The sequence below is a fragment of the Lycium barbarum genome, chromosome 1 (genome assembly GCF_019175385.1).
Source record: "Lycium barbarum isolate Lr01 chromosome 1, ASM1917538v2, whole genome shotgun sequence".
Taxonomy (NCBI): domain Eukaryota; kingdom Viridiplantae; phylum Streptophyta; class Magnoliopsida; order Solanales; family Solanaceae; genus Lycium; species Lycium barbarum.
The window spans coordinates 152696978-152722473 of record NC_083337.1 but is presented as its reverse complement, the minus strand read 5'-3'; the positions used below and the strand labels follow the sequence as shown (position 1 = coordinate 152722473).

General features: G+C 36.1%; 2 protein-coding genes across 2 annotated transcripts; both read right to left on the bottom strand.

Annotated features, from left to right (window-relative positions):
* Window positions 1-1224: 1224 nt before the first annotated feature.
* On the bottom strand, window positions 1225-4676 carry LOC132617545 (protein BEARSKIN2-like). The gene is made up of 3 exons (XM_060332601.1): window positions 4431-4676; window positions 3130-3398; window positions 1225-2412 (listed from the first exon to the last, which is right to left on the bottom strand). The coding sequence occupies exons 1-3, from the start codon at window positions 4594-4596 to the stop codon at window positions 1888-1890; spliced, it is 960 nt and encodes a 319-aa protein (XP_060188584.1). The 5' UTR covers window positions 4597-4676; the 3' UTR covers window positions 1225-1887.
* A 16510-nt stretch (window positions 4677-21186) lies between these two features.
* On the bottom strand, window positions 21187-22935 carry LOC132644807 (phytolongin Phyl1.1-like). The gene is made up of 2 exons (XM_060361421.1): window positions 21777-22935; window positions 21187-21693 (listed from the first exon to the last, which is right to left on the bottom strand). Exons 1-2 carry the CDS (start codon window positions 22410-22412, stop codon window positions 21670-21672), a joined length of 660 nt encoding a protein of 219 aa, XP_060217404.1. The 5' UTR covers window positions 22413-22935; the 3' UTR covers window positions 21187-21669.
* Between the last annotated feature and the right edge of the window lie 2561 nt (window positions 22936-25496).

The window sequence follows — 25496 nt, the reverse complement described above, 5'->3', positions numbered from 1 at the left end:
AAGCTTACAATTAAGTAGACAACTTACAAGTAGCTCAAGCAGGCAGCTTGGCCAATAGCTTCCTGAAAAGCCTTGGCAAGTAGCTCAAGTAGACAACTTGCAAGTAGCTCAAGAGCTTCTGAAAAGCCTCGCAGCAACTTCCTGAAAAGTCTTGTAACAACTTCTTTTCCTCTATAAATAGGAAGTTAATTCAGTTCATTTGTTTTTAATTCAGTTCATTTGTAGATAAATTAAAAGTTGAATAATATATCAGTCTCTTTATATACTTGTCTTTGATGTATTACTTTATGGTCTTTTTTAATAACATGAGCCACCGTTTTAAAACTAATTGCAAAGTCACTCTTTAAAAGAAAACAATAATAACCCTCCACATATCAGCATTCAGCAGGCAGCAGCACGCAATCGTTTCTTTTCCAAAGAAAAGTGTTCTTCTTCTTCTTCTTCTTGTTCTCTTTCTCGTTGTTCTTCCTAATTTTCACTTGTGAAGATTTGAACTCCAGAAATTGCTCTTATATTCTCAAGATCTTAGGTTGACTTGAATTTTGTGTGAACTCTTTTGTGACTCCGACAATGGCTCTCGTGACTCGTGACTAAGGAATAATCATCATCCATATCATTGTCTCAATTGCTATATATAGTTGGTTGTTTAAGCATTTTCTCGCTTTAATTGTATAGATTTACAGGTTATTATAGGAGCAAATGCATTTTAAAATAAATGTGTATTCGTATTTGTTAGGAACCAAAATAAACAACAATACTACCAAAACTAGTCAATTTCATAGAAACTGATATAGAATCGTGTTTGAATGTTGTGCATAGCTCTATTTAGTGTATGTAATAAATCCCCTGAACTAGTAGTTCCAATTGTAAACCCCCCCCCCCCCCCCCCCCCCAATCCCCAACCAAAAAAAAAAAGAAGTAGTTCCAATGATTTACTAGTATATATATCTACTCGATCGGTCCCTTTAAGTTATATACATCATAGAATGTTTCGCACTAGACATCATCTATATCACCTTTACATCAACAGTGTATATAACTTAATTCTTGAACGAGTTTAAATTTTGTGCATTGTCCGTGCACACAAATTTCTACACTATCACACAACTTTAAAGGTAATTATAATAATTTTTAAATGATACAATTACCTTTTTAATTTATAATTATTAATTTACTCAATATTAAAAAAAGGTAAGTTGAATCCTAATTGTACTCTAACCAAAACTATTTCCCTACTTTTCGACCCCATTTTTTATCACAGGAGATTCTTCTAACCCTCAAACAGTTCGTCAAGCTTGGCTCAATCATCTCATCTCTCAAAATTATTGAGAACATTTGGATTTGCAAAATGGTTGTCATTAAGATTTTCCTTACTCTCATGTGGCTGGCACATGAGTTGATTTCTTTTCGAGAATTAGGAGATATATTTAATTCCTACTGATGTCAGTAGAACAATGTTTAATGTCATCCTTATATTTCTGAAAGGCTAGCTGAAGAAGGTAACAATGTTTAGTGTCATCCTTATCCTAGCTAAAAAAAAAAAAAAAAAAAAAAAGATGAAGAAACTAGAAGATGATAAATTTAAGGCCTAGGGAAATGCCGGCCTGTTTGAAGGGGAGAGGGCAAAAAAAATTTTTGACTTTTTTTTTAAAAAAAAAAGAAAAAAGAAAAAAGAAAAGAAGATTTACATTCCAATCATGATCACTAGCTAGCATACAACTAACAGAAAATAAGGACGATCACATACAATTTTTTCCCGAATCCAATAGTAGTACACAAACAAGCTAATTAGGTAATTAAGTGAGACGTCTTTTCAATATCTATACAGAGCAAAATATAATCTTTTAAACAGGATTAATACAAAGAATAATTGTGTATATATAGGCTTTATTTTCCATAACTCCAAAAGTCCATCTCTCCACGCAGCGAAAGCTGATTGATTTGATTAGATTGATCAAATCCCACTGCTAGTGCAACTTTGGATGAATCTTCATCAACAAGCTGGCGATCAATATTAATTCCCCACTGATCATTATTATTCATATTGATCTGATGATGATCGCGACTTGCTACCTCCAAGCCGGACTCACAAGGTGCTGACTGAGCGCCTGATGATGAGAACTCGTGTTGGTGATGATATCCCAATGATGGCTTGAAGTTTTGTGCTAATTGAATATTAGTATTATTGTGTGAATAGTATTGTGGCAGATCAGTAGCAACTGGTATATGGGAATAGTTTAAGTCATGGCCGTGCTGCGGTAATTGGTGTAGTAGGTATGGGTTGTGATCGTTGTGTGTGAAGCTGGTTCGAGGAGGTTGTTGGTGGCTTGAAGCTGCTGCGCCAGCTTCATTTCCAGTTATTTTGAAGAGGTTCTTCTTCTTGAAAACCCTACAAATCACCCAGCCATCCTCCTGGACATTTGAAAATTAAGTACGTAATGTTAAAAACATTGTTAAATAAATAAAAATGTGCTCTATTTAACAGCTAATCACACACCTTAACATAATATCAGAGCTGACAAAGGTCTTGATGAGTTTGAGCGACCTCACCCATTACACATAAAGAAAAAATTCACGTGTTTGACACAAAATTGCACATGAAGGGGCGCGTATATTTATTTCAAATGCGATCGTTCTGACAATTTAAACTTTTAAATGACATGATCACACACTTCTACGTATGTTAGAGCAATTCTGAACCATGAATATAAATCACATCTTTTAGATGGGATGTTCAAACACTTGTATAAAATTGTTTTCATTTATTAGCCTCTTAAGCTATTTCAAGAATTCAGCTGAAATGAGATTATTATGGATAACAAATTCCTAGACCCGATCAACCTGGGAATTGCTGACTCACAGTCAAAGATTTTGTGGTAAAAAGGTCAAGTCAGGAAATTATTTACTAATTAATTAATCATTATTATAAGGATCATATAATTACTTTGACTTTCATACATTCATGCGATTGACATGCAAGACTTCAACCAGCAATATCTACGTATGCCACATGCCCACATCACATTACTAATTAATTGTTTTTTCTTTTAAATTAAAAAAGGAACATTTCTTTTTGTATCCCCTTGAGAGGCCATTTTAGGAGAAACTAAGGGAGATGGATCAACTTACATTTTGATTTTCGTCGGCATCTTCAAGCCTGTATTCATGCATGATCCAGTCAGTCTTTTGGCCATGTGGAGCTCTTCCTCTGTAAAAGACTAGGGTTTTTCTCATACCAATCTTCTTGAAGCTGTTTCTTATGCATTTGTCTCTCCCTGTGGCCTTCCAAAAACCGGCATTTGTTGCTCGGTTTGTTCTTGAACCTGTCGGGTACTTCCTATCCTTGTGGCTGAAAAAGTACCACTCGTTTTGCGGTGTTGATCCAATATTGCACCTCTCTGTACATGAAATACTGCCTTATTAAATATGTTAAGAGATAATTAAGTAATAAAAGTAAGTATATGTTCTCTTTGACTGCTTAAGTTTCGATCATACAATTCAATATATATATATATACTAGAGGCGAAGCCAGGATTTGAAACTTATGGGTTCGGAATTCTAATATTTTAAAGTTACTGGGTTCTATATTAATAATTTGTACATACAATATTTGATAAAAAAAAAAAAATTAATACAAAGATATGTTTCGGACCAAAGCTACTGGGTTCGGTCGAACCCACGTCCAAAAGGCTAGCTCTGCCCCTGGCCAGAGCAGGCTTGAGCCTTACATATTGAGAACATAATTAAGTAAATAAAAATATACGCATCAATTTATAATTTTAATTTTTGTTTCAGTTAGTTATCCAAAAATATGAACTTAGAAATGATCCCTCGTGACTCAGGTGATCGTAGCTCCATTCACTACTAAAAAATAACCCCCCCCCCCCCCCCCCCCCCCCCCTTCAATTTTGCTTTTCTTAATTAGTTTAATTGAGCACAAAGGTTTAAGAAAGTAAAAAGGACTTTGAATCTTATGATTTTAAATTAAAAATATGTATAATGTACCAAAATACTCTTAATCTTGTGATCTTAAACATGTCATGTAGCTTGTTGAAATTCAAGAGTTTTTAGATTAGGAAAGAAACATTTTTTTTTCAAAAGACTAAAAAGGAAAGTAAGACAAATAAATTGAGAAAGGAGGAGTAGGAATTAGTGATCGACAGATTCTGTAGCTAAACAACATAATTTATTGCTAATCCTATTTAACGACAGTTTAGTGCCAAATTAATGATAAATTATCAAAAAAATTATTAGCTGCGAGTTATTTAATGAAAGATTAGCGATGAAATTTGTAGCTAATTTCATTTTCTCAAAATAATTTACGAACTAAACGATATTACTATCAAGAAAATGCCACTATATATGGTATTATGGATATAATTAATTGATCATATATACCTAACTATAAATGATACTCCATATATGCATACCTTGCAATTCCCAGGGCTCAATCTTATTCAAGTCGACCTCTCTGATAACCTCCATGTCAAACTTGTGAAATGAAAGCTTCTTCTTCAAATAATAATGAAGAAGCTCTTCCTCTGTTGGATGAAATCGAAACCCTGGCGGAACACCGCCATTTGAAGATGTTGCCATGCAAACTCTACTTCTTAATTCCCACAGTAGTTAACCCCAAAAAAATTAACTACGATCTCTTAATTTTGTGTAAATGTTACTCCCTCTGAAGCTTTCTTTCCTTCTTTAAATTTGATTGAGATGGGCTTTTATATAGATCCTCTTGTCTCCAACTGTCAACGGGGTATTGTGAGGAGAGAAAGTTGACGTCCGATAACGCCGCCGGTGCTAACTCATAAAGCTTAAGTAAATTGCAAGTTATAGAATATGACCATGAGACTTGAATATATACGCGCATATGTAGAGATTGAAGTATGGACGACATATTATATTAACTCTACGCATAAACCTAGCTAGGTGAACGAGACAAATGGAGGTAGTCACATGTCCAAGTATTTTAGTACATGTACTCAGAGGCGGATCCAGGATTTGAACTCTATGCGATCAAAGCTTAAGATTTTTAGCATTGAACCCATTATATTTTTAAAGTTAGGGGTTCATATATATTATTTATTATAATTTTAGTAGGTTTTTATACATAAATTTATGCTCAGTATCAAAAGTTAGTGGTTCAATTGAACCCCTACATACAATGCTACATACGCCTCTATTTGTACTAGTTTATTAGTCCAGCTAGGTTTAGTAGAGAAGTTTTAGTAAATTATATCCATTTTAATAAGAATTACTGAGGTAACTAGCCTTATTCCCATGTCATATTTTATCGTTTCTATTGTTGATGGCAATTTTCCCTTCTTCCAACACTATATAACATGAATAGATAGTATCAACTTGCAAAGGTGATTTTACGCAACAATCTCTATCCATTATATAGTAGGTACTAGGTCTCCTATCCCTTGAGAAAAAGAATTCACTTGTTTGCATGGAATTGCCAGCTAGCCTTAGCTACTATTATTAGCACAAGAAGCAATATAATATCATAAATCAAGGGTAAATCTCCATCATGCATGCATTAATATACACCAGGTTTCAACTGCCACGCGCACTTCGATTATTTCACTTGAGTATAAGTTTATGTGTGTTTTGATTATTACGTCGAAGTTAAAACTAACTTTGCGCATCAAAATTTTGGCGTATGAAAGAATTATCTATTTTTCCCCTCCTAACATTGAACCCTAAATTATCTAAAATATTTGTGTACACTTTATTGACCCACGCCGTTGGTCATGGGTGCTGCATGAATTCCGGGTTCAATTTTAATTTTAGAAACTTGCCATGCACCTGCATACAATCAATCAACTTGTTTAAACTTTAAAGTCCACTTGCTGCACAAATGCGTCCCATTACAAACTTTAACCTGAATTTCCTGTACTATTAAAAGAAATAAATGATCCCGAGGAAATAAAATAAAGGGACATTTGATTGTTTCTTAAGCAAACTTTGGCGAAAAACAGCTACAATACCTTCTGGGGATCCTAATAACCTGTATATAATGTGAAAAGTTGGAGTATGCAGTCTCCATAGCTCGGGCTTCGCACATGTTTGGGGACGACCTTAAGGAAGTTCATTAATTTCATTGATTCAACTTCACGCTTCCTTTCTTTTCATTTATTTTTATATATGCCTTCTGTTTTAACATCATAAAATAAGTGGCAAGTTCTCTGTATTTCACACAACCCATATATATATGAGCATAAATTAGACTTGAAATCTTGATTATATTGTTTGAAAGTTTGATTAAACTCTTCACGAGGCATGATATGAAGGTCATGTTTCATTGAAAATAACGGAATAATACTTTTCCGCAATAGTAACGGAGTACTCGCTCCATTTTGTAATAAGTGATGTTTTTAGCTTATGCACACCCCTTAAAAAATTGTTCACTCCTAAAAAATTAGAAGTGTTTTTACTAACTTACCCCCTAATTAAATTTTACCTCTTTCTAAGTTTATGTTAATAAGGGTAATTTTGGAAGAATAAGATCAATTTATTTTTGAAATCATAAAGCACTGCTTATTTTGAAATAAAATAAAAAACCTAAAACACCACTTATTATGAATATGATAACTCCTAAAAAATATATAATTTAACTAAACTACCCCTAATTAAATAGATACTGAGATTTGGTCACTTAGCACTTAATAAGGACAAATATGAAAAAATAAGGTTAATTCTTTCTTAATTTGATAAATGAATACTCTTTTTGAACAAAAAAAACACTAAGTGGACACTCTTTTGAACTGGAGGGAGTACTGAATATTAGTAATAATAACCAAGTTTTGTTAATTGAAGCAAGTAATATGGAGGATAAGATAATAAAGTGTCAGAAAATCACGAAAAAGATTAGTTGTAAGAAAATGACTTCTGCCGAGAAGGAAGAGAAGTCATTTTTTCTGTTTTGGTGAAAATGATTTTTGGATAACCACATATAATGACTTTCAAACATTTCCAGGATACTGATCATACCAAACAGACTAGTATTATTTAAGACAAGTTTAAACGGATCAGGGAAATCAGTGATTCTTTTTGTCTTTTGCGTGTGTCGTAATGTGTTAAAGTCCAGTAATACCTGATGATGTTTGAACTTAAAACTAATAAAGGTGAAACTGTCAATATTGTAGTACCATTGGTTAATCATAAGTCTTAAAGTATATGCTTACGTACAGATATTATTAATGTAGCACGCATGCATGTGTATGTTTTACTGCTCGCTACGGGTTGAACCAGGGATTAGTACTACAGTATATATGTTAAATTTATTAGAATGGCTAACCTTAATTGTCTTCAACTAGAAGGAGTAATGTTTTGATTATATTAGATATGAGAAACCACTGATGTGTGAGTTCTCATGAGGGCAACAAAAGAGTGGCAGTGGCAGGAGATTCTGGATGCAAATAAACAGATAACTAAAGAGCATCCCACTTTGTTAATTTACTGAATAATATATATATTCATTGATGAGGATTAAACATATTTTTCCAAAAAATAAAAGCAATGTGTCTATATGATTTGCTCCATGCGCACATAAAAATTCGTTAGCATGACGATCGACATTTCTTGAACAAGTCTGTTTGTGTTTCTCCAACATTGATTGATTTACTGATTAAATCACCTAGGTTTAACAGTCGTTTATTATTTCTTTAACTGTTGGTAATAGTTTTTGTTTTCCTCAAAAAATTTACTTATATCTTCTTTTGCAGACTTTCTATTGTACTTCACTCATAATATAGGATGGGACGTTCACTTTAACCCAAAAAAAATAAAAAGGATGGAACACGTGGCATGACGGTTGACATTTTAGTTTTAACAATTTTTAATTCTCTAAGGACGAAGACTATATATATTTATATATATTGGGGTTGAATTAGTCAAAAGTTTTTAGAAATATTGTGATCCAAGTTTTCCTCTTTTTTTTTTTTCCCACACATATGGAGGTAGAAAATATACAAATTAGCCAATTTTCAACCCCTGTAATTGAAAAATAGCCACCGTCATCTCAAACTCCATGAAAATGACTATTTTTTCAAAGACATAAACCCAAAAGTGGCCAATACGCGCTACTTATGAAAGCCATCCAAGTCCCATTGAACTTTGATCTATATTTGGCTTGAGTGGTCAATAGATGCTATTCATGGAAGCTATTGAAGTTCCATTGAATGTTGAGGTATATTTCACCTTTGAAATTTGAAACACCATGACAATAACTATATTAAAAAACATGCAAAAAAGTGGCCAGTGGCACTAGTTATGGAAGCCATCGAAGAGCGACCGGGCCAGATAAGATCTCGATAGACTTTTGGAAGAGTGCAGAGGAGGAAGGTACGGAGTGGATGACTAGGTTGTTTAATGTCATATTTAGGACGCTTAGGATGCCAGAGGATTGGAGGCAGAGTATAATGGTTTAGTTGTACAAGAACAAGGGTGAAATAACTATAGGGGGATCAAGCTGCTAAGCCACACTATGAAAGTCTGGGAGAGGGTGGTCGAGATAAGGATGAGGAGGGATGTGTCGATATCCAAGAACCAGTTTAGATTCATGACGGGGCAATCGACTACAGAAGCTATTCATCTTGTCAGGAGATAGGTTGAGCAGTATAGGGATAAAAAGAGACTTACACATGGTGTTCATTGACCTGGAGAAGGCATATGATTGTAACATCTCGTAAATCCGAGTTAGGTGTGAATGTGTAAAAATCTAGTGTTAACATGATATTATATCTATATCAATCCATTCTTGATGAATTCGGGTGGAAAATGGTCGTTTTGAAGTCAAACCAACAATTGAAGTTCTTAAGGGCTCTTAACTTCGCCTAAGTTTTGATAGGTCTGTCTTCTGGGCGATTTTCACGAAAATGTGTTGCGAATTTGGAAAAACTTCCTAGATGAAAGTTGCAGATCTTTGAAATATCTTTCCAACGGTAGGTCTCCCAGCCCAAGAAAAGCTATGTACAAAAAGTTATTCCCGTTTTACTAAAGGGCACAAAAACTGGAGAATTCGCCCAAAGTACGCCCGGAAAGTACGGGCCATACTTTAAAGTACGGGACGTCCTTTTGGACGTACTTCTTCCGTTATTCAATGGTCTTGGCAGCCTAAATATGGGCTACAAGTACGGGACGTACTTTTAGACCGTATTTTCTCCGTTTCTGGCAGAAAATTTGGGTTTAAATTGGGTATGGTCTTATTTTGTTCCCATTTTTTTTCATCCTTCCAAACCCTAAGCACGAAAATCATCTCTCCAAGTCTTCAAATCAAAGGTAAGAACACTCTTAACATTACTAATCTATTCTAACATCAAACCCATGATTCTTACCATGATTCCTGTGATCAAAACCTAGGGTTTGCAGCATAATTCTTCCTAAAGTGATTCAAGCTAGGGTTTGGGTGTTCTTCATTAGGAAAGTGAATTGTTAAACTTTGTTTAACATATTAAGGTATGTCTTTTTTGAAAATCATTTTTTGACTATAAGGATGATTTGTATGTCTCTCATTTGAAAAGTTATTTTGAATGAAAATCACTTTTGAACCTATTGTTGGAAGTATAAATTTTATTCAAGATTCTTTAATGAATGAAAGGAAAAGTAATCTTTCATGTTTCTTGAACTCTAATTCATGTCTAAATGGTGGTTAATGTGTGTGAGGGGACAAACCCACATTAAACCTAGATTGTAACAAACCCTATATATGTATAAGATATTATGAATGTTTTCCTCTATGAGAGATGCTTAATAATGATACTTAAGAGTTGGTAATGGCATTATTATTGATGAATTGAGACATGGAAATCTTTTGTAAAGGAGTTATAAGTTTTCAAAACATTGACTGGAATGACTTAATCTCTCGATATGGCATAATGAACTTTAATGTTATTGATGGTGTGACTACTTTGACATAAATTGTGAATCGGCTTCTATGCCATGAACCTTGTTGTTGTGTTTGCCTTGCTATTCGGGAGGAAGAGTAGCCACTATGGATCCTAGTGTATTAATTGCATTGCCATTCGGGAGGAAGAGTGGCCACTTCCGGGTTCGCTACCTGGGTATATTAATGGCCTTGCTATTCGAGAGGAAGAATAGCCACCGTGAATCCATATTTCGGTGTATTGCGCAGTGTTTAGGGAACCTCTACGGTCATCCCTTCGATGTGATTGATTCTTGGGCCTGTATTGACATGTGTGATATTCTTATTCTCTCATGGAACTGTTGTTGACAATCATGATCAATTTGGAAAGCATAATTGAAAGGAATTGGGATTTTGAAATGGCTTGTAAACTGTTTAACAAATGATATTAAGAATCACAAAGTGGAATAACTGTTTTTATACTATCTTTTTTGGACTGATTTCTTTATGTATTATTATAATTTATGTTCATATTACTTGTTGTCCCCGAGACACTCATTGAGTACGAAGTACTCAGGCATACCATTGTTGTTTTTGATGGTATGTTAGGTAACGGAGAAGAGCAGGTTCTTGATACTTCAGGCGCTTAGGAAGGACTTGCTGTTGCTGCTGATTTAGTGAGCCCACACGTTCATTTGTGGGACACCTTATTATTTTGTTCATTCATTATTAGTTTTGGGCTGCGTCCCGATGAGTCAAACTATTACCTCTTTATCCTAGAAGCTCCATAGTATACATTCTTGTGGGTAGTTGTTGAGTTTTGTTTAACTCTTGGGCGTTTGTCATGTTTTGATTAACTTTTATGATATTAAAGACTTCCGCTGATTTAGTTCATATATGCATGATTTGTTTACCTTTATTTTATAAACTGTTGGAGGCGAATGTTGAACCTGGCGGGTTCAAGTGTTATTATTGTATCGCTTAGGTTCTTCCGATGTTGTTCAGGACTTCGGATGCCGGTCACGTCTAGGGTGGGTTTTGGGGCGTGACAATGATAAAGTCCTTGAGGAGGTTGTTGACACCCAATTTTGTCCCGCCTCTCCTCCAAAATACCTATTTACGCTTTTAATATTTTTGGGCAAATTAAAAAAATATATTTATATTTTTACTATAATTATTAGCCTCTTATCAATATCGGCATTTCGTTATTCTATTACAGTTACTAGCTATTATTATTATTATTATTATTATTATTATTATTATTATTATTATTAGTTCAAATATGAGCCCAATTCACCCCCAATATTTTTGGATTAACCCAAAACAATTTTCATAAAATCAGGCCACATTTTAATTCACCCAGCCCATATTTTCAGCCAACCCAGTCCACTACACCCAATACCCGACCTGACCCGGACGGCCCAATTTTCGGTCCAAAACAAGGGAACCCTAGGGTTCCCTTCCCATTTTTGCTTCAGCTGCACACCCCAGCCCCTTTCTCCTTCTTTTCTCCCTCATTCGTCTCTCTTCTCTCTTCTCTCTTCCACTTCCCACGTTGCCTCTGTCTCTTCCACCTCCCTTTGTCCCCCCACGCTCACTGCCATCTCCACCTCCTCTTGTTCCCCACTCCTCTGTATTCTCCACCTCCGTCTGTCCCCCCGCTCTTCTCTCTCTTCTCGTCAGACGAAAAGCCCTAAAATTTCCCTATAAGTACTCACATCTTTGATCGATCTAGGGAGGATTTTTGGGGATCGGTGAAAACCCCCCAAGAACGAGGTTTTTTTTCGATTCATGAAATTCCCCCAAAGCAAATTTTCAGCCGCACAAAATCCCCAAAATATTGAGCTTGTAGTAGTTGTGATAATCCAAAATATTGAGTCAAAATATTAGAATATTTGTTTCCTGTTTTTTTCGTCTACCTTGTTTGTTGCTGTGAATTCGAGCATCGCAAGCTCTGATTTAGTAGTCTTCGAGGTAGATATCGAAACCTTCGCCTCACTTCGCTGCACCCGAAGAAGGTAATACCCTTCCATTAGTGATTTTTTTTTTTTAGCAAATGTTTGAGTGCTAGTTTGTGGTTTGCTAACGATGTGTATGGGTTTACTTTTCAGTTTGTTCCGCGATGGTTCATTTTATGTTTTTGTTTTGATCAACCATATGCATCCAGCTTATAGCAGTTTAAGTATTTTTTGTATGCTCAATAATGTTTGTTCACATATTAGTCCAGGTCTGTAGCTACTTAGCTATGCCATACATGTCCAGCTTTGACTAATCATGCATCAGATAAACCTGTGGTTTACCTGGCTATGGTAATAACATTTAGTTTAGGTTTATTATTATCCCCCATACTAGTTTAGCAGAAGTCCTATCGGCACAATTGCATATGTTTACTCAGATTGTTTTAGTAGTTCAATAAAGAATGTGAATGTTGTTTCAGCTTAGTGTCTCTTTCATATCGGTTTGGCATAAGCATATTGACCTTTTGTGCCTCTGTAGTTGTTTGGTTTGATTTGAACTTTGTTTGGCAGTTGTGTCATGGTAACCTCACTCAGAATATGACAATGACCTTCCTTATTTGACTAGAATATGTTGTAATAAAAAATGAATGAGTTTCAACATGTTAGACTAAGTCATTAAAAATCTATGTTCTGAATCTCATCTGTTTGCACTAGAAATGCCAGTTTTTGGTTTTGTATTGTTTGAATCCCCTGGGTATGAGTTCATACACTAAGGTCTCTGAGTGTTCTATAAGAATTTGGATAAACATTTGACCTTAGCATAAGTTCATTTTTGTCCACTTGGTGGAGTGTATATTAGTCCAAATTAAACATTAGCTTGTTTCTTTTGTTGCCATTCTTAGTTTGGTTGCTGTTGTAATCTATACCTAGTCTAGATATTAGCATATGGTGTAACTTTAAAATGGTTTTGAAGCCACTGCTGAGACTTCAAACTGATGACAGTTTTAAAAGTGTAACTTTGTTTTTAACATAGTTTGTCTAAATTTCTAGTTTGTAGCTGTTTCTTGGCAAGAATCTGCATTACTGCTGTTAATCTCCAGATCAGCCCTTAGTTGGACTCTAGGATCCAGGATCATATATTGCATCTCAACCATGCATTTGTAGGTCATACTACCCTTAGCATCATTCATTGACTAGTCTATCCTGTGGGAACACCGTATTAGCTTCATCCTGGTTTATGACCTCTGTGCATGTCACCATTTGCATTGTACCTACACTGTTCTGATTAATCTCCTATTTGTTGATGTTGATATATCTTCCTTCCCTGCTATCCTGCCTCTCATCGTAAGCATCCCCTCCATCTCTGTGTATGTTTCCTTACAGTTCATAGCCTACTTGTATCTCTTTGCATCCATTCCCTTTACCAAGTTATGTCATAAAATCTAGGACTTCTTAAACTACCTATTCTATTGACTAACTGCAGTAGTTGTCTCTTGATGATCCTGACAACCTTGTGATCTTGCATCTGTTTTATTTGTTTTAATTTGGGTACATGTAATGATCTTGAGAAAAAGAGGTAACTACGACAATTATTTTTTAACTAGATAATGCATTCTTCTTTTCATTTGCTGAAAATATACAAGTAAGTGTTAAGATGATTCAGTATATATGAACTAGTCCATTGAACTTCCACCTGCCTGCTCCCTTACCAGAAAAGTATTCTGTGAGTCAATCATGTATGATGTATGTCTGCGTTTGCAATAGCCGTAACATTATCATATATTACTTGTTTCAAAATGACTTTGAGGCCTGGTATTCTACCTGTCTCTGTTATGTCTCTGCCTCAATATTTTGTCTTCCTCTTTATATGTTCATGATAAATGAGAAACTGATTGAATAATGTGAACTGAGAGGCGACGATGTTCTGTTATCGCTCTAGTATTATAAGCTACAGGAAGAGATGATTTTTACTATAACTACTGGTGTCTTGCCTTGTTAATATAAAGATATGAACTGAAATGTGTCTGAATGCCATAAATGTCCCTCCTAAATTCAGTAGATGTTTAGTATACCATGAATCATCCCAAAATCTGCAGACCCTCGTTACTGCTAGTGCTGGGCAGATGTTGCCTTAGTATGTATAAATACTCTAATGCTGTTTGCCTTAGCATACTGGGCAGTTTTCTTGCAATATTCACTGCTATTGCTGTGTTGATGTTGTTTGCCTTAGCATATTGTATAATTTTTCTTGTAATGTCCACTGCCGTTGCTGGGCAGATTATGTGCCTCAGTACGTTATAAATGCTTTAACGTTGTTAAGGCAGTGAGATCGTATACCTATGTATACACGAGGTATACTTCAAATATACATAGAATATACAGATTTGTTTGAGTTTATATTCTACATGTTTGACCTTATTCATCGATTATATACTAATCCTTTTCTTCCGTTTTTGTGCATGAACATCGCATACGAGTCCAAGGGACTCGTTCTTCTTCCGCATTCGGTGTTGGGCTAAAAGCCCAACGTAATCTCCTCGGGTCATCGTCCGTCAATCCTGTCCGCAGCTGTGTATAAAGTTTCTGCTGGGCCGAGGCCCAACAGCAGCAAACAAATCCTAGCAGTTCCAAAATGGGCAGAGCCCATTTAATGTTATTTGCTCCTTATTTTATTTTATGCATTTAATTTGTATTATGCAACTAGCTCTTGGTTTGTTTTTGTTTTTCTTAGTTTAGAAGAATACTAATGAATTAGTAGGTTAGTTTTAGTAATGGGTAGTTAGTTAAAGGGAGATCAATAATTAATTCCATAAATTTCATTTTTTTCTTTTTATATTAAAATTATTTATAGTATCCATAATATTCACTTCTAGAATAATTGGTAGTATAAATTCATATTTTCGAATTAAAGGAGTCATATCCTTATTATCTTAATTTCAAAACATCACTAATATGCAAATATAAATTCAAACATATTTTAAATAACTCTTCAAGTTTTGAGTCAATCACGCATATTCTTAATTAAGCATAGTTAATAAAGATAATAAAATGGATAAAGAAAATCTATTAGCTATTTTGTATTTTATTCACACTTCTAAAACTTAAAGTCAATTAATACCTCATCGCTTAGTTCGTTTTAAATATTTATTAAAACATTGCATAAACTCGCATCTTCTTCTACTTATATGTAAATTATCATATTTCGTAAATTTCATTTTCATTATGCTGCTTCCATTTAAACCATTAGCAACATTTATAAGCTTTATTTTAAATAGCATTTTAAAACCTCCTTTTATGCAAGTTATTATATCTTCTACAAGCCTTATTTTATATAGCGTTATTATTTTTTAACATTTATAAGTTTTATTTTAATAGCATTTAAAATCATCTTTTATGCAAGTCATTGTTTTCTGTAAATTTTATTTTAAATAACATTAGTATGTATTCCTTTAAAACGTTAGCAACATTCTTTAGCCATTTTTCTTAAAACTTTAAAATGCTACATTAATATCTTTAGTCTTAATTAATTAACCTAAGTTTGGCCGGATAACCGTAAGTTAACGGATCTTAAAGGATGTCTAACCCCTTCCCTTTAGGATAATATAGAACCCTTATCTAGAATCACACTGGTTAAGCAGACCATTAACGGAGATTTAGTTTTAACTTTACCTTAGTTAACATCTAGGTGTCCTAATTCACCGTTAAATTAATTAGGTGGCGACTCCTTAAAATAAATAAAATAGGAATCACCAATATGTTGTACTCTAATTTAACCCGGTTAAAAAAGGGGTACGACAGAGGTCCTTTAGAGATGCTTGGAGTCTAAAGGTGTGCCTGTGGCTAGGGGTGGGCATGGTATGGTAGATACCGATTACCATACCGAAACCGAAATCTTTTATACTGCGGTTTCAGTATTATGGTATTTGGTATGCATTTTTAAAAAGTTTGGTATTCGGTATTCATAAAAAAATACCGAATACCATACCGAAGTATATAATTACATATACAATTCATATATTTTAGTATTATAATACTAACAAATATATAAACTAGTATTATTAGAAAACTAATTGTTTAAACCTTGGAACTTTGACTACTTTATCTTAATTTAAATGTATTTTTTGTGTAATTGATTTATGAAGGGAATTGGTTGTACTTTCTTTTGAATATTTTTACATGTGTAAGGTGTTTAGTACATAATAATTGAGACGTTTCTTAAGTAGTAGAAGTCATAATTCTCCACGATATGAGAATATGTAAGTTGAAGTCGGACAAACTATGTTATTGATTTACCGTACCGTAAAATATCGAAACCGAACTTTAAAATACCGAACCATACCGAATTAATTTGGTACGGTAATGGTATATTATTTTTAGAAACTGAAAACCAAAATTACCGTACCGAAATTTCAAATACCGTACCATACCCACCCCTAACTGTGGCCTACATCAGGTCAATTAAGGACATGTACGAGGGTACCAAGACCCGGTTTAGGATAGTGGGAGGTGATTCAGAATACTTTACGATCGTGATGGGGTGCACCAGGGATCAACCCTTAGCCCGTTTCTATTTGCCTTAGTGATGGAAGAATTAACGTGACATATTCAAGAAGAGGTGTCGTGGTGTATGTTGTTTGCAGATGACATAGTTTTTATTGACGAGTTGCGTAGTGGAGTTAATGATAGGCTAGAAGTTTGGAGAAAGACCTTAGAATCTAAAGGTTTCAGGTTAAGCAAGACTAAGACGGAATACATAGAGTGCAACTTCTGTGACATGACACAGGAGACAGATGTGGAAGTGAAGATCAAGGCACAAGTTATACCTAAAAGAGGAAGCTTCAAGTATCTTGGGTCTGTAATACAAGGGGACGGGAGATTGATGATGATGTCGCACACCACACTGGAGCAGGGTGGATGAAATGGAGGCTCGTCTCCGAGGTGTTTTGTGATAAGAAGGTGTCGCCTAGGCTGAAAGGTAGTTTCTACAGAGTGGTGGTTAGACCAGCTGTAGACATCGAAATTTTATGGGACTCTACAAGATGAGCCCAATATCTGTTAGGGTTTCTTGGAGACCTCTGTCTCTAAACCCTAGCTCACACTTATATAAGGGACACATATTCCATTGGAAAGACATCTCAAATATCCCATAAACTCATGGGTATTCAAAAAGAGGTCAATATGTGGCCGGATATTTCTTGATAACCAAATACTTCAAGAAGATCCACAATATCCTTTCATGGAGATCAAATACATCCCAAGAAAGTCCACATATCCATATCCAAATCCAAATCAACCTACGTTCGAGAAATAGGCTATAAACGGCCCTTGAATCATGGAGAAATATTAGGAGAGAAGAATCAAGGGAGTAAACAGATCTTGTACCCGCAATATTCATCAATAAAATCTCTGTTTCTTCATATTTTATTTGTGGTTACAATTTATTTCCGCATATTAAATTTGTTGCAAACAAATTGGCACGCCTAGTGGGACCAAATCTGCCCTTCATCTCTTCTTTCACAAATTAGATCAAATCTCTAACAATGGGGGCAAGCTATAGGGAAAAAGCTATTGTTCTCTATCCAAGCGTTTCTCCATTAAAGCTGTAAGGGAGGGAGCGACTCCAAATAATCTCTCGCCAAAGCCACAAAGTTGCGAAGGAGATATGCTAAGTGACTCATCGTTAAAGCTACATGATAGTAGTAGGAGAATTTTGTTGTATGGCAAGTAAAGAAGTAAAATCTTCCATAACCATAAGGTGCCATAGTTGATATATGGAATGAGGGAGCCCAATATCATTTTTTCCCGTGGAAACTTAAGTGCTGGGTTTGGCTCCTATTTGGTCAAACGTGAAGTTGCTTTAATTCCACCAGTACCATCTTACGAAGAATGAAAATAAGGTAGTAGTACAGTTGGGAGTGCTATTAATTGTTCTCCAAGGTATCAATGAAAAAAAAAATTAGATGGTCAATTCACGCACCTACATATGTAAATGTTAAGTGTTTTGGTATTGGGATACGATGAAAAAAATCTCATTATTTTCATTGGTACTTCAAGTCTCGTCATTGAGTTTCGGTAAATCTACACTCCAACAAGCCTTGTAGTAGGGGGCATTTGTAGACATCGAAATTTTATAGGACTCTACAAGATGAGCCCAATATCTGTTAGGGTTTCTTGGAGACCTCTGTCTCTAAACCCTAGCTCACACTTATATAAGGGACACATATTCCATTGGAAAGACATCTCAAATATCCCATAAACTCATGGGTATTCAAAAAGAGGTCAATATGTGGCCGGATATTTCTTGATAACCAAATACTTCAAGAAGATCCACAATATCCTTTCATGGAGATCAAATACATCCCAAGAAAGTCTACATATCCATATCCAAATCCAAATCAACCTACGTTCGAGAAATAGGCTATAAACGGCCCTTGAATCACGGAGAAATATTAGGAGAGAAGAATCAAGGGAGTAAACAGATCTTGTACCCGCAATATTCATCAATAAAATCTCTGTTTCTTCATATTTTATTTGTGGTTACAATTTATTTCCGCATATTAAAATTTGTTGCAAACACCAGCATTATTATATGGGGCAGAATGCTGATCAGTCAAGAACGCTCACGTTCAAAAGATGAAGGTAGCGGAGATGAGGATGCTCAAATGGATGTGTGGTCATATTAGGAGAGATATGATTAGAAATAAAGTTATGCGGGACAAGGTCGGAGTGGCCTCTGTGACGGACAAGATGAGAGAAGGAAGACTGAGATGGTTCAAGCATTTGAAAAGGAGGTGTGAGGATGCACCAGTTAGGAGGTGTGAGAGATTGGCGATTGTAGAAGTTAGGAGAGGTAAAATTAGGCCGAAGAAGAACTGAAGGGGGGTGATTAGACAGGACATGGCACAACTTCAGCTGACAGAGGACATGACCTTAGATAAGAAGATTTGAAGATCGAAGATTAAGATAGAAGGTTAGTAGATAGTTGAGTTTTGTCACATTGTGTGTGCGAGAGGTGGGGGGATTGCCTTTCCATCTACTTTTCTCCTTTTCTTAGTAGTAGTATCTACGTATCGCATAGAGTATTATCCTTATGTGTGTTATTACTATGTGTTGCTCCATTTATTTTCTATCTTGATATTTTTCTGGCCTCTTTTTTTTTTTTTTTTGTGCAATCCTGCATTGACTATGTTTCTTTTTAAGCTGAGGGTCTATCGGAAACAACCTCTCTACCCCAAAAAAGGTTGAGGTAAGGTCTACATACATCCGACCCTCCCAGACCCCACTTTGTGGGATTACACTGGGTTGTTGTTGTAGTCCAGCCAATCCAACAGGAACATATCATGACTAAAAAGTCACTTGCACATTACAAGACACATTAAAAAAGTTGGTGTACATGAATAGCATCGTAATATGGGTAATCCAAGTAAAAGGGCTTGCTCTGTACACACATGGAGTAATACTTTGGGATTCTGATACCCTGCTTATAATCTAATTTTGAAAAACTAAAATATGTACATGTATGCTAATTTTGAGCCGTGGAAACAGCCTCTTGCAAAAACACAGGATAAGACTGCGTACAATAGGCCCTTGTGGTCCGGCCCTTCTCCGGACCCCATGCATAGCGGGAACTTAATGCATGGGATTGCCCTTCATGTACATGTATGCTAATCAGTATAGTCAATTAATTAGTTAATGACAAATTAATACCGGAGAGACAAGGCATAACAATCTCTTGATGACAATGTTTGTGTTACTAATCCGTTGATCATAAACACACTGCCATAACAATTCCTGCATAACTTATGGATACACTATAATCTATTCATGCTCTCTTCTCATCTTGGCGTCACAATTCATAGAGAGAGGCAGTGCTTTTGTTTTTCCATTCCTCCCCTCTGTACTTTATCATTAGTCAGAAAAGTGGAGCCCAGAAGCACATCTACCTCTCAGAATAATCAAACAAACGTAGCCTGCATCGATGTGAGTTCCAACCAAGGAGTAAAGGTATCAAGCAACATTCACAATGATTCCTCTACAGTTAAGCCGAGGTAGTTTAGTTCAACATCAAAACTGTGTTGTATGCTATCTATCAGAAGTGAAAGGCTAAAAAGCTGAATGGAAAATGCAAAAATTACTGAAATATGATCCAGAACTTCACATGATATGAAAAGGTATCCTCGTCGAGCCTTACATATGCTTCTAACTGTGACAGAATCTCAAGGAACTCGATGAAAATTCTCATCCCTATGAGCTTATAAATGGCCTAGAGATTCCCAGGAGAGGAGAAAATAAAGATATGCCAAAAGTCTACTGGATTCTGTGCTGATGTAATAATCTCAAAAGATGATTAATGATTCATGTACGTATTGATGCATATTCCACACAACATTATAAAATTGAAGTATCACATACCAACAAAATAAAGGTGCAAATTTTTCCAAAAAAAAAAAAAGAAGGTAAAATCAAGTCCAAGAAGTCGCCTCCACAGTACACTTACACTTACCTATGTTCTGAAGCGAGGAGGGTGATTAATTTCCTTTTCAACACAATATCGACAGACAAACCAATGAACAAAAGAATACACATACTACCATGAAGCTGGCCTAAACTTTCATTTCTGTTCACTAAAACAACTCAGTGAAGCTTGACAAACCCCTTTCTCCATGGTATGACCTTCAACGCAATATTCTGCTTCAGTGATTAGCTTTTGAGCACAAAGGAAATGCAGCTTGCATCAATTACTTATGATTATATGTCAAACATATAGACTACTTCAAATACAAAAGCGCCCCTTGTTCTATTGTTGCATTTCCCCCCCTGAGCCTGCCATCTTTGGTTATTGGGTCTTATACAGATGTCTTTCAGTAACTTCCCTCCCTCTTCCCCGTATAAGGACATAGTTTGATTTGGCACAGAGTTAATAGGCCAATATAACTAGGGCAAGTAAAACAGAACATGTAAAGTACTAGATTAAATTAGTATGATGGGAAAAGAGAAATAATATCTCTTTGTTGTCTATATTTCAATTGTTGATGAACTCGAATCCTTGAAAGAAGATTGACTTGCCAAATTTTACTATTCATTCAATTCTTGAGATGTTCCTCGCAGCACTTCTCCAGCAAAGTAAAGGGCAACAGCCCCTCACCCCACCCCAAATTTGGCAATTACCCTTCAAATATATATAAAGAAATACACTCGGAGTAGAAAGATAATGTTTTACCAAGGCTCTACTTCAAACATTTTTAGTATTTGTTATGCTCAAGGGATCATAAAAATGCTATAGGATAAGCGGACTAATGATAGATTGAGAAGAAATATAGGGATAGTTCACAAAGTGTGAAGTAGACAAATGCAGTATTTGATTTCAAAGCAAACTTTTAATTGAAAACAGTAGCAAAATATATGTAACCAGCCATTTGTATACACACAGGATTGCAATGGAAAAGAAAGAACTACAACTACTACTATGGCTCAACCCCAAGCTAGTTGGGGTTGGTTCCATATAACTCCAATTAGACCAGTCTCAATCGAATAGGAAAACAAGAACACTTAAAAATATTCAAATGAAGCACTCATGTGGCAATTACAAGGAGTAACAACAGTGAAGCTGCAAATAACTTGGAAAACAATAGCCAACAAGAACCTCGCCTCAGTGGTAATCTGCATCCCCTACTCTATCCATAAGCAAAATGATACCTGTACAAAATGAGCTTCAAGTATACTTTGATGAAACTTGTACTTGATATAAGTATAAAAGCTGCTTGATCTGTTAATTTCATTATCCACTTTCTTCAGAAATGCTTATCGTGATGCAACAATGTGCTGAAGTATTTCACAAAGCTAAAACATTGATCTCCTTTGCTCCTAGCATTATGATAAGGTAATCAGTGAAGGCACTTTGTACCTTCACAAACAATTAACCAGATCACAAACAACAAAAGACATACCACAACATCAATGACAAGGACAACGCGTACATGGCGGCACCAGTTCTTTTGAAAGTTTTGAGAGCTTGTTATGCTCCTTACCAAACACAACTCTTTCTGTGACATAATTGGAGGAACTGTTGTATCTTGACTGTTCGTATCTAGAGCTCCTGAATCAACCTTAACTTCTTCAGTATCTCTCATACCAATTACGTGATCCTTCATTTTCTTGTTTTCTTGTCTACTTTGCTTTCCCAATAACAGGGCATTTGCTGAAGCACCACCCTCAGTTTGCCCAATAACAGGAACTAGTTCTCGTTGTAAACAAAGTGAGTTTCGATTCGACAGAGTCCAGCAAGAACTATTTTTAGCCAATTTTCTAAATTCATCCTTTAATTGTTCTAGAAACTTTAAGACTTCAGCATTACCAAGACCCTCATCTACAATAGCAAAGTAAACATACCCTTCACCTTCCATCAAAAACCCAAAAGTTTTCTTAGCCATAGTTTGAAAATACCATTTATGGAAAGGAGGAATCCTTTCCAAACACAATGCAGCTAAATTCTCAATCTCATGATCTCCACCATTATATGCGTATAGAAGTTGATCCCCTTTAGACACTGAACAATAATAAACTGCTTTTCTGACTGAACCCATTTTCAAGTAAACTAAATATCACATAAAAAAAAATTAGCTACCTAAGTCATTCAAAGTGAAACCAAATTGCGAAGTCTGAAAAAAAACCAAAAAGCTCAGATTTTTGGAGAGATTTCTCTAGATCCTAAGCAATCAAGATTGAACTAAACAAGTAGCCAAGATAATATTGATAAATTCTAGAGACAAAATCCCCAAAAGACTCAGCATTTCATCAGCTAGGATAAACAAGAAAAAGAAATGAGTACCAAAATAAGTCCTCACCAAGCTATTGGAAATCAAGAATGAAGTACAGAGTGTTGAAGGGACAAATCCATATAGTTTAGTTTCTCAAAGGATCCAAGCACAAAAAGATCCAATCTTTGGAGAAAAAGCAGACCAGGAAAATACAGAAAGTTTCTGGTCAACTAGGAAACAAAAGGAAAACATACGTATAATGATGTACAGTAGGACATGGTTGGATGAGGAGAAACTGACCAAGTCAACCTGGACTGAACTATTGATTGGGCTAGTTGATAAAATACTAGTAGTAGTAGTTGTTGATGTATCATGCTGAAAGATGTTTTAAGAGATATTAATTTTATAAATAAGAAATTAGTATTGTAATAGAAGTATTGAAATTGAAAAAAGTGTAAATAAATTATTTTCTATTATAATAATTAATATGTCGTTTAAATTATTTACATTTATACAAGGAAAAGAACGAACGGCGAAAATGAAATAGAGGGGGATTAAATATTTTAATTTGGAAACTGAAGTTTGAGAGGAGAAGATATTAGAATGATCAAAATAAAAATGTTAATAAGCTAAAAAGCTTTAAGTTGAAAGGTAATCAACTTTGCTTTTTATGTTTACCAAATACCAAGTAATTGCACGGCTTTTCCTACAAATGGATTGGTCTTTAATTTTTGTCCTTCAAAATTGAACTTACGCCTCTAAGGGCATAAGTTCTTTAAGGACGCTGACATAATTTGTGGATATTATGATCAGTGGCGGAGCCACATAGCGGAAAAAAACACTACAACAACAACAACAACCCAGTGAAATCTCACAATGTGGGGTCTGGGGAGGGTAGAGTGTACGCAGACCTTACTCCTACCAAGGTAGGATGACTGTTTCCGAAAGACCCTCGGCTCAATAAAAAGCATAAAAAGAGGTCAGGTAAGGCTAAGAGATTCAAAACTATATAGAAATGCAAATAACGAAAGCGACACAGATAAAATAGGATAATCAAAGCACAGAAAATAACAGATAATAGCAGAAATCAGAGCACAAGAAATTATACTGCAATAATGCAACTACTAATAAGGAAGGATAACGAGACTATCTACTAGTCTTCTACCCGAATCTGGGTCCTCCAAACCCTCTTATCTAAGGTCATGTCCTCGGTAAGCTGTAACTGCGCCATGTCGTATCTAATTACCTCTCCCCAATACTTCTTCGGCCTACCCCTACCTCGTCTGAAACCATCTATGGCCAATCTCTCACACCTCCGCACTGGGGCATCTGTGTCTCTCCTCTTCACATGCCCAAACCATCTCAATCTCGCTTCCCGCATCTTGTCTTCCACCGAGGCCACTCCCACCTTGTCCCGAATATCCTCATTCCTAATCCTGTCACTCTTGGTGTGGCCACACATCCATCTCAACATTCTTATCTCGACAACTTTCATCTTTTGAACGTGAGAGATTTTAACTGGCCAACACTCCGCCCCATACAATATAGTCGGTCTAACCACCATTTTGTAGAACTTGCCCACAAGTTGTGGTGGTACCTTCTTGTCACATAGCACTCCGGAAGCGAGCCTTCATTTCATCCACCCTGCCCCAATATGATGTGTGACATCATCGTCAATCTCCCCGCTGCCTTGCATAATAGACCCAAGATACTTGAAACTACTTTTCTTCTGGATGGCTTGGGTACCAAGCCTCACTTCCAAGCCAGCCTCTTGAGGTGCTTCACTGAACTTGCACTTTAAGTACTCTGTCTTGGTCCTACTCAGCTTAAACCCTTTAGACTCCAGAGTATGTCTCCAACCCTCCAGCTTAGCGTTAACTCCGCTACGAGTCTCGTCGATCAGGACTATGTCATCCGCGAAAAGCATACACCATGACACCTCATCTTGAATTTGCCGCGTCAATCCATCCATCACCAAGACAAATAAAAACGGACTAAGAGCTGATCCTTGATGCAACCCCATCACAACTGGAAAGTGCTCTGAGTCTCCTCCTACTGTCCTTACCCTGGTTTTGGCTCCCTCATACATGTCCTTGATTACCCTCATGTACGCCACAGGTACACCTTTAGCCTCCAAGCATCTCCATAGGATCTCTCTTGGAACTTTGTCGTAAGCCTTTTCTAGGTCGATAAATACCATGTGTAAGTCCCTCTTCCTCTCCCTATACTGCTCCACCAGTCTCCTCACAAGATGGATGGCTTCTGTAGTTGAGTATCCCGGCATAAATCCGAACTGGTTCTCTGAAATAGACAAGCCTCTCCTCACCCTCATTTCCACCACCTTTTCCCACACTCTCATAGTATGGCTTAGCAACTTGATACCTCTATAGTTGTTGCAACTCTGAATATCTCCCTTGTTCTTGTACAGAGGGATCATTACACTCGACCTCCATTCTTCGAGCATCATTGTTGTCTTAAAGATGACATTAAACAATCTAGTCAGCCACTCCAAACCTGTCGGGCCCGCACTCTTCCAAAATTCCCCAGGAATCTCGTCAGGTCCGGTCGCTCTTCCCCTGCGCATCCTACGAACAACACCCTTAACCTCCTCAACCTTAATACTCCTGCAATACCTAAAATCGTGACGCCTTCCTGAAATGTTCTAAATCTCCCAACACAATGTCTTTGTCCCCTTCTTCATTTAAGAGTTTGTGGAAGTATAACTGCCATCTCCGTCTAATGAGAGTCTCCTCTACCAATACTTTGCCATGCTCGTCCTTGATGCACTTCACTTGATCCACATCACGTGCCTTTCTCTCCCTCGCCTTGGCTAGCCTGAACAATTTCTGGTCCCCTCCTTTCTCCTCTAGTTCAGCATAAAGGCGTTCAAAAGCTGCCGTTTTTGCCGTC